At 39.3% G+C, this 13,740-nt stretch overlaps 1 protein-coding gene across 4 annotated transcripts in view; it reads left to right on the top strand.

Moving 5' to 3' along the window:
• NIPBL (NIPBL cohesin loading factor) overlaps positions 1-13,740 on the top strand; it is a 151,681-nt gene that overhangs the window by 100,102 nt on the left and 37,839 nt on the right. For all 4 annotated transcript variants that reach the window (XM_063128144.1, XM_063128143.1, XM_063128146.1 and 1 more), the window contains 8 exons: positions 1,498-1,704; positions 2,017-2,088; positions 2,183-2,272; positions 3,186-3,289; positions 3,740-3,826; positions 8,132-8,363; positions 12,319-12,470; positions 13,244-13,324. In XM_063128144.1, the coding sequence (XP_062984214.1) occupies positions 1,498-1,704; positions 2,017-2,088; positions 2,183-2,272; positions 3,186-3,289; positions 3,740-3,826; positions 8,132-8,363; positions 12,319-12,470; positions 13,244-13,324 (1,025 nt within the window). The remainder of the gene's footprint in view (positions 1-1,497; positions 1,705-2,016; positions 2,089-2,182; positions 2,273-3,185; positions 3,290-3,739; positions 3,827-8,131; positions 8,364-12,318; positions 12,471-13,243; positions 13,325-13,740) is intronic.

Genomic DNA, 13,740 nt, shown 5'->3' with positions numbered 1-13,740 from the left:
TACAATGGATAAAAAGTAGCTTTTCATAAACTTCTCAGGGTGAATGGCTTCTTATAATGCTCGCCCCACCCCTTAAGAAAAAAAAACTGAGTAAAAAGGAAGCAATTTATAAGTGGGCATTATTTATAAAACTCTGTAATGGTGGAGAGTGGAGAATATGTGTTCATGCACCTATCTGGGTCCTGACTAATATTTACCTGGCACTGCAGAGAAGATGAGCTAGGTCACATGTAATGGGAGATTTGTCAGGTATGAACTGGAGCAAGTGCCAGAGTTAATTAAAAAAAATTGTAGGTTACTTCTGGGTTGTTTAACCGCTAAACAACCCATAGTGCCCAGGTTGGACATCATGAGAACAACCTGCGATTGAGGTGATCATAGATTGTAAAATGAAAGTGGGAGTGATGAGTGTGCTGGAGACAGTGTGCTCTCTCACTCCCACTCACGCCTGGCAAAATTAATTAACCTATAATTTGCCATTATATGCAAACTGGGTCATTAAGTGGATAAAATAAGCAGCCCCCTGCTCTAAATGGTTTGCAGTTTAAAATATATATCTGAAATAAGGAGAAGTTAGGGAATAATGAAAAAGAATCAAAAATAATATTTTTCAATAATTGAACTTAGATAATGTAGGCAATTGATGAAAAGTAAGAGAGAAACATAGAAAGTAAAAGCGCACACTCATACATTTTTAACTTTTGGAGGCTGCATAAATTTTTCACTTAAGAAAAGGGAGATGCAAAAGAAAAGGAGTCCAAAGAAAGTAAGAGACCATAAGGCCTTTCAAGAAGAGGATTAGATGAATGTGGAGCTCTGAGTGGAACACACAAGAATAGAAACGATAAGAGGTCCCAACTTATGATAGCTTGAAAAGTGAGAACCCAAAGTATAAACTGAATACAAAATGAGATTTAGGACCAGTGACGATAACAGTAGATAAGAAGAAATATGGTTACAATCACGAAGAGAAATAATGCAGGTAGTGGAATTCTGGGCAGGCAGGCATTCATTGAGGCTTGGTTTCAAAGAAGTGAATGGCACTTCTGAATGAGATCTGCATGTGCAGCTGGGCTGTTGCTTTTTAATTCCCCCCCTCCAAAAGCAACCTATTCAGCTGTGGGAACATCTGTAGTGCAAACAGCAAATGAGGACCAAGCTGCAAGGTCTTTCCCCCCCTCCATGCATGAGAATAACTTCTCTGGATCCTATTGCAAAAGTTTAAATTGAGAGAAGCGAAGCACAGCAATACCTAAGAAATAAAGACTGAACAGTTATTTGGCAGTAGAAAGAATAAACTTTAGTATCTCTGTATACTGAATACTGTGCTTTTTTATTGAAAAGTTTCAATAGGATTTAGCAACTTTCACTTTTATCAATTTGTCTTTCAGTCTACTATGGTACCAATAAAGAAGTTAGGCTTTCAGTTTGATTTCTCATAGTTGAAGATATGCAGATTAAACTGGAGTTAGCATTGATAAATGTGTTAATTTCTAGCTTCTCGTAAAAGACATAAAAAAGATAGAGATGATGATAAAGCTTGGGAATATGAAGATCGTGACAGACGAGGTTCGGGGGATCATAAAAGGAGTAGTAGCCATTATCATGAAGGAAGGAGGAGTTCTGGTAGCAGTCGATATCGCAACCGTAGTCCCGAAGACTCTGACGTGGAAGATTATTCTCCCCCTCCTAGCCTCAGTGAAGGTAATTAGCACTATAATATTTATTCCCATGTTAGTGGCACATAAGTTAATGAAAGCACTTAATTGTTTGAATGTATTCTTAAAAACAATATTTGATTTGATTGATACCCTGCTTTTCCACCAAAAAAATGGCATTCAAGCTGACTAACAGTAAAAGCAAGATTAAAATCCACTTACTTAAAACAACCATAAAAACATTGTTTATTTACATGTATTACACCCAGTTAATTGAAAATTTTTTGTATAGCTACAGTGTTCCATAGAAGAAAGGATTTGTTGCAAATGTTTTATTTTGTACATTTTATATTTTAAGTGGCTAGAAAAATGAAGAAAAAAGAAAAACAAAAGAAGAGGAAAGCTTATGAACCAAAGTTAACACCTGAAGGTAACAGACTTTTTTAGTTTTAATGTCTTGTCATTAATTGTTAATTTCCACTAATTGTTCATGGCACCAATGGATGACTTCCTATCTTTATTAGAAATGATGGATTCTTCTACATTCAAGAGATTCAGCGCTTCAGTAGAAAATATTTTGGACAATTTGGAAGACATGGATTTTACTGCCTTTGGTAAAAACATAACTTTCTTTTTATTCAATTTCATCAGTTTCAGTGCTGCTTAAATTCCTCTAGCCCTTTAATTGATAGTAGTATCCTCTGACATCTTTGGGGTCTGATTCTCCCTAGAAAAGCTTTCCTTCCCACTTCCTCTAATGGCTGTTGCATACACACACATACACACACCAAAACAGCACACAGTTACTTGCTTTGAGACAGAGAGAGATGATTTGTCTTGAAATTTTGTTGTGAGGGTCAACATTTTCTGTTGGTGAAAGAGGGTGCAAACCATTGACTTATTTACAATTTATGTAGTTACAGGCATTGATTTGCTAAAGGTTTGTACTCTCTGACCCATTTCACATGGGAACCATGGGTTGTTTGGGAATGCACATTGTTTCTCCCCCAACAACCCAGAGTTCCAGGTTTGGATGTCATGGAGAATAATCTATGAACAGGGCACCTCTGGCTTGTTTAGCACAGCAGAAGCAGGCAAGGAGGTAGGAGCCTGCTCATTCTGCCAAACTCCCAAACAACCCACGGTTAACATAGCTTGCTCTCTCTTCTCCTCCTCTCCTCCGCACTCATGGCTCTGCTGAGTTCAACAAATGTCTTAAATGCTTTGAAATATGTTTAAAGATAGAATCTTGTTGGAGAGAAAAGTCTTTTCTCTCCAATCTCTTTCAATCCATGGATGAACATTTTAGAGTACATACAATTATTGCCACATTTGTAATCAGTTGGGTCTACATGCAACTTCTTAGAACTTAATGGTTTGTGGGTTATAGCTAATATCACCTAGCTTCCAGAGAACCAGTCTTCTAGACTACACTTCTGCAGTGCTGAAATATTGCTGGATGTCTTTGCAATGACTCTGTCTTACTGCTGCATTAAAAGTAAGCATTTAACCCTTTTTCCTCTTTAGGTGATGATGACGAAATTCCTCAGGAGTTTCTACTGGGAAAGCATCAGCTTAGTGAACTGGGCAGTGAATCTGCTAAAATTAAGGCTATGGGCATTATGGACAGGGTAAGTACTGCCTTAAAAATGAAGAAGATAGCACAGAGTTGTTTAAGGAGGGATTCTCCTACAAATACCTGCAACTTTGAAGAAATATAGGGAACCAATTTGCTCTCGAGGGCATTTGGGACAGTCCATAAGTCACAAATGTCTGTGTACTCTCAATTAGCATACAGACATTTCTACTACTACTTTTGGTTCTCAAGTTGAGATTAAGCTCTATCTGGTCACTAGGAAGCAGGTTTTTAAAAAACCCAACCTAATTCTGAGTGAAAATAGAAAACACTTCCATTTTTCTTTTGAACCATTTCCTATCTACCTTGGCAAGTGAATGGAGGAGACTGAAAATGAGGATGAGTGGCATTGGTTTATTTATGTCAAGATCTGTCAAAATCCCGGACTTAGAGAGGATAACATATTTACAAAAAGTAACTGATTTGATCAATTTACTTTTTGTAGCTTTCAACGGAAAAAACAGTGAAAGTTCTAAACATCTTGGAGAAGAATATTCAGGATGGTTCAAAGCTTTCTACACTGCTTAACCATGTAAGTAGTTAATATTGATAATGATATTTAATGTATACATTGGCACTGTTCAGACGACACACTAAGCCACTGTGGTTAAGTATTTTGAGCTAACTATTATGGCTCAGCATGTCGTGTGAACCATTTCTAACCATGGTGACTACATAACCATGGTTTAAACACACTCACTCACTATTTGCTGCAAAAGGGTTAGTGGCCTAATCATGGCTTAGCATATCATCTGAACAGGCCCATTACTGTTTTGTCCCTTTAATATGTTTTCATTAATATTCTGTTTTTGGTTATTGAACAGATGTAATTGTGTCTTTCTAGTTTGCTTTATTTTGATTTCAAATGAGTGGTTTATCTTGACATGGAACTCTGGGCAGTCTCCAACTGTGTCATTCCATTAGCACAAATGATAATGCACTAGTGGTAACTAGGTTCTGAACTATGTTGCAGAGGAAGTTCCAAGTAAAGTTACATTTGCACAAACACAGTTGCACAAGTACAGTTGTGCAAGCCGTTGTTTAACTCTTGTAGAATCCTTTGTGCAACGTGTTGTGCAGCCCACTGTGCAATTCATTGTTCGCGCAACTAGTTGCGCAAATGTAATGGGCCACCGGCTGCACAACGGAAAGATTCAGTAGAACTCTGCTAGCGGTGTTTGAGTTTGCGCTTTGTTTCTTTGTTTCAGTTTACTATTTTCATTGCTTTTTGAAATTGTACTGCTATTTGTATTCATTTTTAACAGTATATACTGATCAGGTGTTTTTTTTTACTAATGCTTTTTAAATAATCAAAGTACCTAGAATGCCTGTATTCCTGAATATGTTGTAAGAATAGTTTTCTTCTGGATAAATGGGTAAACTTTGTATCCTTGATTGTCTCTTCTTTAAATATTACACACTATTGCCATCATGTGGCAATTTATTGAAACAGCAAAGATTACTGAAATAAGCTACAATCTTGTGAGCTTGTTAAAGGAGAAATAATAAGTATATCAGAACTTCTCTCCCACACCGCTGCATTTTAGGTTTCCAGCACTCTTTCAGTTAAGAGACCCTATTTTTCAAGTGGTCCTGAACACTAGCATATGCAGCTTGCAGCAGTTTTGGAATATTTTTTTTCATATACCGTATTTGATTCTAAGACGCCATCGATTGTAAGACACACTAATTTCAGTACCACCAACAGGAAAAAAAAGGCTTTGATTCTAAGAAATAATAAACGCACCCGCGATTCTAAGACACACCCCGTTTTTAGAGATGTTTATATGGGGGGAAAAGTGTGTCTTAGAATTGAAGAAATACGGTAATAGTTTCCATGCAGAAAGGAGCTCAACCCAGACTGTGTATCTGAGACTGAAGGGCCTTGGGCCTATGTCCTGTCCAGTTGTTCACTTCTGGTCAGTTCTTGGCTGCTTATTGGAGATTTTTAAATACAGCAAGAGTTTACATATTACTATGCAATGGGACCCCTTTCACTCCACAGTAAGAGTTGGTTATTGAGAAGAGCAACTTATGAAATGCATCTTTCTAAAGCTTTTACTACTGATCAACAAGTAAGACTCCCTTTAGATTCCCATGGACTGATTGACTTATCAGACCTGCTAAAAACATCCTGTCAAGTTCTCCTTATGAATCTAAGTTTGCATTTGAGTAGCACCAGTATCCCTGGCTGAACTTCTAATATCCAACAAACAGCATGGACTCTATGGTGACACTGTTGCCAGTATCACTAAGCATGCCACAGGGGAAGTTTATTTATTTATTTATTACATTTATATACCGCCCCACAGCCGAAGCTCTCTGGGCAGTTTACAAGTTCGAGCTTTAGCAGCAGAAATACCTGAAATGAAATAATTTGCTAATTTAAACATCCTAAGAAGCCATTTATACAGAGTTCTTGTTTAAGTTAAGATAGAGCTTGTGCTAGTCCAGGTATGCACACCTCAGGTATCAGTAAGGACCATTTTTGTGTTTTATTAACTTAACAGGGCTGCATTAACTGCCGACAAGCATTTTTCTTGCGATTTTAAGCATAGGGTGTTCTCTCTAGCCCATCTTTTGTTAACGCTATCTCAAGTCCTCATACTGTTATTCCTTCTCTCACTGTAGTGTTACAGGTTTCTATGAACCTCTCCCTCTGTTCAACCTGCCCTCTTTCTTTACACCACTATAGGTCTGTACTCCCATCCTATCTTATTATCTCTTTCTCATTACATAGGTTTCTATGCACTTCATGTTACTACTTTTACTTTGTCCCACATCCCCTATCTTTTTTTCTTATTCTTTTTCATCCACCCTTGCTTTCTCTTTTTGTTCTTTACTGTGATTCGTGCCAAAAGTGCACAAGGCTTTCACTCTCCTGAGGGTATTTCAGATGTGTTTAAGGTGCCACAAGTTGCTTTGCGTAAGCTTGAACAGATGACCATGGCTACCACTCTGGAATTTGCCACCCTTACTTTGTAAATGTAAAGTTTATCAGTGGCCCACAGGAATTCTAGTTGTGTGGGGTTTTTTTTAAAGTAGACTTCACAAGACTGAAGTTGGCCCATGCCTGCCCTCTAGTGCCTAGAATTTGTGTTTTAAAATGTCACCCCATCTGAAGGCCAAGGATGGGCAACTAAAGTACATGCATATATTTTGTACATGAATTAAGAAGCACCTATTCTTAGCCCTGCCAACAAAAACTTGACCACCAGCTGAAAATTCTGACTAATTCTGAGATACAAATACAGGATGCTGTACTATACTCAATCAGACAATAGCTCTCTGTATCTCAGTATGTGTACACCTGGGGTTGGCAATTGTAGGCCAAAACATCTGGAAGGCAGCAACTCCCATCATGCCTCACAATTAGCTATGCTGACGAGGGAGTTGTAAGCCAAAACATGTGGAGGGCCATTAGCTACCTGGCAGCACTCCCCAGGATTTCAGACAGTAGTCTTTTCCAGTCTTATCTGGAGATGCCAGAAATTGGACCTGGGACCTTTTACGTGCAAAGCATGAGCTCTACCACTGAGCTGTTGTTCTTCTCTGCATATAAAGCTGAAAGTATGTGCATGCTGATACGTCTGGCTGTACAATGTACCAGAAAAATCTAAAAACATGATTTTTGGTTTAAATAATTTTAAAGACTTTATTAAAAAAAATCATAGGCTTGTGCCTATAACTCCCGTCATGCCTTGGGTGAAAGGCCAGAATTAACAGCCTTTGGTGGCCATTGTGAGAAAACACTTTAAGTGCTGGGCTTTGGATGGCAGCTCCAAGCAGGTTAGAGCAGCCCCGAGGAGGAGCTGATGGTCAAGCCGCAGCATTTTTTGGGATATGGACTGGAAGCTCTGTCTGCCTCTTTCCTCCTTCCTCTGCACGTATAAAATGGTCTCTCGTATGCGAGCCCAAATAGCTGTCTGCCCAGATAAACGTACAGACACACACACACACACATGGAGAACCCAGCATGAATTGGAATCAACAAAACTACCTCAGAGACATATATCTTATTTTTTAAAATAAACGTTGTTCGGGGATTCAAGCTCTACTGGGTATATCAGCTAGTCTCTTATAAAGGGTTGCTCCAGGCATTATTACGTGACCTCTACATTTCAGTCAAGATCTCTTTTCTGCTTTGTTTCCACTAGCCTGCCCAAAGGACTGGCATGGTATCTTGCTGTTAAGTGTATAGCAGTCATCTTCAGAGCTGTTCCTCTGTAGGACATATTTAAGGTGTAAATATATCTTTCCCTTACCATCCCAAGGGTGTTGTATGGAAAATTCTATCTGTAATATTAGTCTTCCAATGACATTTTGACCTTCCACTTTGGTAGGGAGCTACTGCTCTCATTAACATATTAATGCAAATAATTGTGCTAGAAATTTGGATTGATTACTTGGAACCTAAAATCTTCCAAAATTTATTTTGGTGATTCATGTGTCCCTCCCTCCGTCCTTGCCTCTTGATTTCCTTATTGGGCAACAGAAGATTGAAAGGAACAGATTTTTTTATCAGGAATGTAGTTCCATCAGATGTCATCTCCATAAATGAGCAAGTACTGTGCAAAGCTCCAATACTGCCATAAACAGTGTGTGCCTCACCCATTGGTACACAGTCATCTTGGGAGAGGCTTCTGATCTGATCAGAAAAAACTCTAGCTGGTTAAATGTCTTCAACACACTTAATTTTTAAATAACGGTAATGGAAAGTATATTTTATTAAATTAGTACACTTTTTCATATTGCTGCATTAACTTTACTCACATTTGCTTGCTATGAATACTTTTTAAAAGTTTTTAAAAAGTTAACACTCTGAACTTTTTTGCAGAACAATGACACCGAAGATGAGGAAAGACTATGGAGAGACTTGATCATGGAGAGAGTCACAAAATCAGCAGATGCTTGTCTTACAGCTATCAACATCATGACATCACCCAACATGCCCAAAGCTGTGTATATTGAAGATGTAATAGAAAGAGTCATTCAATATACTAAATTCCACTTGCAGAACACGCTTTATCCTCAGTATGATCCTGTTTACCGATTGGATCCTCATGGTGGTTAGTATGAGAACTAACAGATACATTATTTATAAATTTCTGAAATCAGGCGATGGTAAAAGTTATACAAGCAGATCTCAAACCTTCGGTTTAATATCTCTTAATTGCATTTAATTTCTGATTGGGGCCAACTTCTGAGATGCATCTCTCGTTCCTAAAGTCTCTGCCCATTCCGCAGCTCTTTGAGCCAGACAGCCTTACTTATTGCTAAAGAAAAAATTGAGGGATATGTGAGCAAAGCCAATTGAAATGTAAAGTAAGCCCCTCTCTGCTGCATGTGGATATATTTTATTTAAAATATTTATATTCTGACTTCCAGTCTCACCATCGGAACACACAAAGTGGCTAACAACTACCCCCGCTGCCCCCAAATACAAAATTTAAATGAACAAAACCCAAGGATATGTGAGGAAGTGGTATACAGATTTTTAAATACAGGCCTGAGGAGCATGTTAGAAAAAAACATTTTCTGCTTTTGTTTCTGTGTTGCCTATAATCCTTGTTCACAAGTAATTTATTTTCAGAATTGATAATCGTCCTTTCTAAATATTTGAAACAGCTTGCCTTAAAAATAAAATAAAACTGTAACGAAAACAAATATCAATAGAACCAGTGACAATAATAAAGGTTAAATAAATAAAAAGGCATTAACAGCATGAAATAACCTGAAAAGAATGTTCTCAGTTTGGTGTGAGGTGACATCCACAAATGGGTTAATTCCCCCATTGCCAAGGAAAAGTAGGGATCATGTAACCACAGAACTTTGCCCAGGGATTTTTGTCCTGCAGTTTGGCCCCTGCCTTTTGCCTAGGACAGAGCTCTCCTCTTGCTTTCTCTATCCTTGCACTCTCTCAGGTTTTATTTATTCCTTTGTATTCTGTGATCATTATTCTTACTTTTGGTCCTTAATGTTCCCCTCATACTAAACATTACCTCACCCCGCCAAAAGCAGAAGGTAGAAACCCTTACTCTGTAGCAACACACGCTGCAGTCTGCCGCCAGTTCCAGCTTGCCTGCTGCATTCACTTTGGCTGTGACCGGCAACCCAAGTGCTGCTATAGAGGGCCTTTTGGTGCTGAGTAACACAGCCCGCAGCTGGCCTCACAGTAATCCCATCCCTGACCTCAGTGGTCACAGCCGCCTAGTCTGGGCATAGACTCCACTTGCGGTGAGCAGTCAGCTTTGGAGCTTGATTACCAAGCAGCTCTGTGGGGTCTGACACTCAGAATAACTGCTTTTATGTATTTTATTGTTGTAATCCACCTTGGGAGGGCTTCTGTCCTGAAAGGTGGCCAAGAAATGCTTTAAATAAAATAAATAACTGAGACACAGATGGCTTTCTTTGTAGTGCGCCGTGCAGTCAAGAAAGTTTGGAGGAGCAAAATGGTGCTTCCTTGTTGTTTTCCGGTTTTGCCCACCAAAAAGATGCACCTTTTGGTGTTGCAGTTGGCCAACAGAGGGCATTCACATTCACTGAGCAGAGCCACTCTCTCTCCCCCTCCCTTTGTCTTAGCAGGGCAAAACCAGTATTAACTCTGTACCTTGTGCTGCTCATATTTGCCACAGCAGTAGGGAGCAATTTATTCAAAGAATAAGTCAGGTGGTAACCTACCATTCAACTTCTGCAGCAGCAGGCCTAGTCTTCGCCACCACAGTAGGTTCAGGGCCAGCCCTCAGCAACAGATCCAGCCTCATATCCAACCGTAGGCTCTGACCAGGTGCCACTCTAAATGAGATAGTTGAGCTCAGCCCTCAGATTCCTCCTCTTTCCCATCCCCTGCACAGAGCAATAAGAAGGAGAAAAGGGCACTTACTCCCAAGTCTTTCACTTCAAGAAACACAACCCCTCCTTGTTCATTGGCTCTGGATTCCCCCAGCCTTCACATCTTACTGGCTGGCAAATTACACAATATGATATTGATTTCATTGACTTTCAATCTGTTCCGCAAATGCTCCATGTTATCCTCACAACAACAACCCTGTGTGGTAGGTTGGGCTGAGAGTCTGTGACTGGCCCAAAGTCACCCAATGGGTTTCCATGGCCAAGTGGGGACTAGAACCCGGATCTCCCGACTCCGAGTCCAACACCTTAGCCACTATACCACACTGAGTCTCATACTGCTTTGGTGTGACAGAGGTACCCCCACTGTGCCCTACACTAAGTGGCTGAGTAACAAGTACACACCCAATTGGTCTCTGTACTCACTGGACTCCAGACTCCTCTGACCATCTCTTCTTACCTGTTACTGCCTCCTCTTTGCATGCCTTCCTTTTCTTTCATTGTGCTCAATGGATACCTTTTCTGGTTTTGCTTGGCCATGGAATGGAACTAGGTGCAGAGCTACAGGGCAACCAGCCTTAGGCAAAGTTCTTTGGTTACATGATCTCTGCTTTTTCGGGTGTGTGTGTGTTAGGATGCCTCTGTCACACCAAATCAAAAGAAACTTTCATGGTATGTGGCCTACATTCTACAAAAAGCCCTTTGAAAGAAAACATGATTTGCTGCTGGTCTAAATCAGGACAGTGGCCTCCCTTTGGAAGCAGTTCTAGGATCATGTACACTACGGTTGAAAAGACCTTGTTTCGCATACCCACCATATTACTGACTGTGGAGGCAGGGGGTTGGGGACTCAAAGCAGAGGATCTTAGAAGATGAGTGACATTGTTAGGCATGGTCATCTGGGGAAGGGTGATCCTTGAGATACTCTGGCCTCATGTCATTTAGAACTTTAAAGTTTCTTTAAAGTTCTAAAGAACTTTAAATTTGAATTGAGCCAATAAATAATTCTAGCACAATATAAGTGCGATATGATTTAATTAATCCGTTCCAGTCAGAACTTTTGACAGCCACATTTTTGGACAATTGAAGCTTTTGGAATGGCTTCAATGACAGTCCCACACAGAGCACTTCACAGTAGCTTAATATGGAGGTGACTAGAACATAAATGTTATAAACAGCAGTGTGGCAGCTATTTCCATGCTGGTCTGATAAGGTTTGAAGAAACCCAGTAATGGGTGGGGATGGTGACACGCAGCGTTGTCTCGCTATGTGGACCAATGACACTTGAATGGGAGAGAGCCCTGTCACTGGCTGTCCATGTTAGCAAAGCAGCATGGAAGGAGCTGCATCACTGATGGCTGATAATATAGGAGTTGGGCTTTAGTCTTGTCCCATTCCTCTTTTCCCCATCTGTGAAACATTTAACTTCTGCTCCAGTTCCATATTTTGCCCTCGAAACTTCTATTCTTCCCTTGATTTGCATCCTTCTCCCCAATGTTTTCTTCCCCTTACTCTTGCCTTGAACTTTTATTTACCGTATTTCTTCAATTCTAAGATGCACTTTTTCCCCATATAAACATCTCTAAAAATGGGGTGCGTCTTAGAATCACGGGTGTGTCTTAGGGTTTTTTTCCTGTTGATGGTACTGAAATTAGGGTGCGTCTTACAATCAATGGCGTCTTACAATCGAAGAAATACGGTAGGTTAGGGAAGAACTGAGTATGAGAATGTAACTTATTCCCCACTACATATTCATACTCAATTCTTCCCTAACCTTATAAACTGTGGGCCTCATGTGGCCCCCTGTCTTCCTTCCGCAACGTCACCCAAGTTGGTGGTTGTAAACAAAATTGATGATTTGGCTGCCCAATTTTGGTAGCAAATCACTTTTTTTTGGCCTCTTCACCACCCAATTTGGCAGTTTGACAGTGGCAGGAATGTGTCTTGCAGGGAGGGTCCAGGTGGAAACTGGCCCCAGACACCCCAAAGTTGCCCATCCTATTATAAACCATGACCAACACCCCTGCTTTATTTCAACTGCCAACCTATCTACATGTTCATATCTCTCCCCCCCCCTCGCTTGCTAAGAAATGGAAAAGTTGTAAATATAATATTGTTTATAAAGTTGCTAGAGATGTAAAGTAAATAAATAAAACTTGGTTTAATTTTTTCTAGGTGGTGTGTTAAGCTCAAAAGCAAAACGTGCCAAGTGTTCCACTCACAAACAGAGAGTAATAGTGATGTTATACAACAAAGTTTGTGATATTGTTAGCAGTTTGGCTGAATTACTGGAGATACAGCTTCTTACTGACACTACTATTCTTCAGGTAAGCTTGATTGATTTCATCCTGAGATTCTCCATTCCCCCCACCCACCCATATCTGTCTAAAACCTTCATTAGATACACTGAATGATCAGAATAGATTTTCTACAATGCATAACAATGAAAAAGATATCAGTTACAGATTTTTTTTAAAAACAATTCTATATAAAATATTGGAGCTTCAATTATGAATATATCAGGAGTGGAAAGTTATGCAATTTGAAGATCATTAACTGTGCAAGTTCTCTATCCAATGTGCTTGCCACAGATTTGGCTCTCATATTCTGAACACCCCAAACTTTCAAGACCCAGTTCGCACGTAACGGCCACTTTCTGTGGCCATTGTGATTATTCAACTCCCAATCAGGGGTTGCTATGTCCGAACCTAGATACTATAGGTTAATCATGGTTAATCGTGTAGTTTAACTCACAGTTAACCTACAGTTAGTCTTCTGTGCTGCACTCTCCATCTTTTTGCATTTTTTTTAATAAAGAAATTGCATACTGTGGCTGACAGATGCTTCTTCATAACTGAATTTATTTCACGCTAATCTGGAACAAATTGAAAGACCAAAAAGTTCAAGAGAGAAGAGTGTGATTTTTGGCTTAAATCTGAAACTTTATCCCAAATTGCTTTAATAGCAATTGTAAGTTACTACATCTATTCTGAGAAGTGGGGCTCACAATTTTTAAAAGTCAGAGGGCTTACCCTGTTTAAACCAGCATTTGTATCACCTTGTCAATTACAATAAAAATGTACACTTCTTTTCTTGATAGGTTTCTTCAATGGGGATAACACCTTTTTTTGTAGAAAACGTCAGTGAACTTCAGTTGTGCGCCATCAAACTAGTCACGGCAGTAAGCACACCTTTTTAATCAGTATTTAATTTTTAAGAAGTTGATGACCTCTGATGGTTGTGTGTGTGTATATGTGTTTTAAAGAGGTTGTGTGTAGTGTTCGTCAATTGCCCATCTTCACCAATAACTGCATATTTCAACTATACCAAAGACCTTTTTGGTATTAGTTGTGAAAAAGTTCAATTTCTTTTTAAAAGTGGAACCTAGTAATTCACTTCTGAATATGATTACTTTAGTCAAGAATTATTATCATTTTATATGTAGAAAACTATTAATGAAGAAAGGTTAGTTTGCTTTAAATTATTGTGCTGTGTGCAGGACAGTTAAATTGAATCAGAATGCATAGGTTTTAGGTTTTTCCAAACTGACTATGTTCTTTCCTCTTAAGTATGAATAGGAAGCAACTAATAAATAGT

Source organism: Elgaria multicarinata, chromosome 6 (genome assembly GCF_023053635.1).
Source record: "Elgaria multicarinata webbii isolate HBS135686 ecotype San Diego chromosome 6, rElgMul1.1.pri, whole genome shotgun sequence".
Lineage (NCBI taxonomy): Eukaryota > Metazoa > Chordata > Lepidosauria > Squamata > Anguidae > Elgaria > Elgaria multicarinata.
Note: the sequence above shows the minus strand (reverse complement) of the source record. Positions and strands in the feature narration are given on the sequence as shown.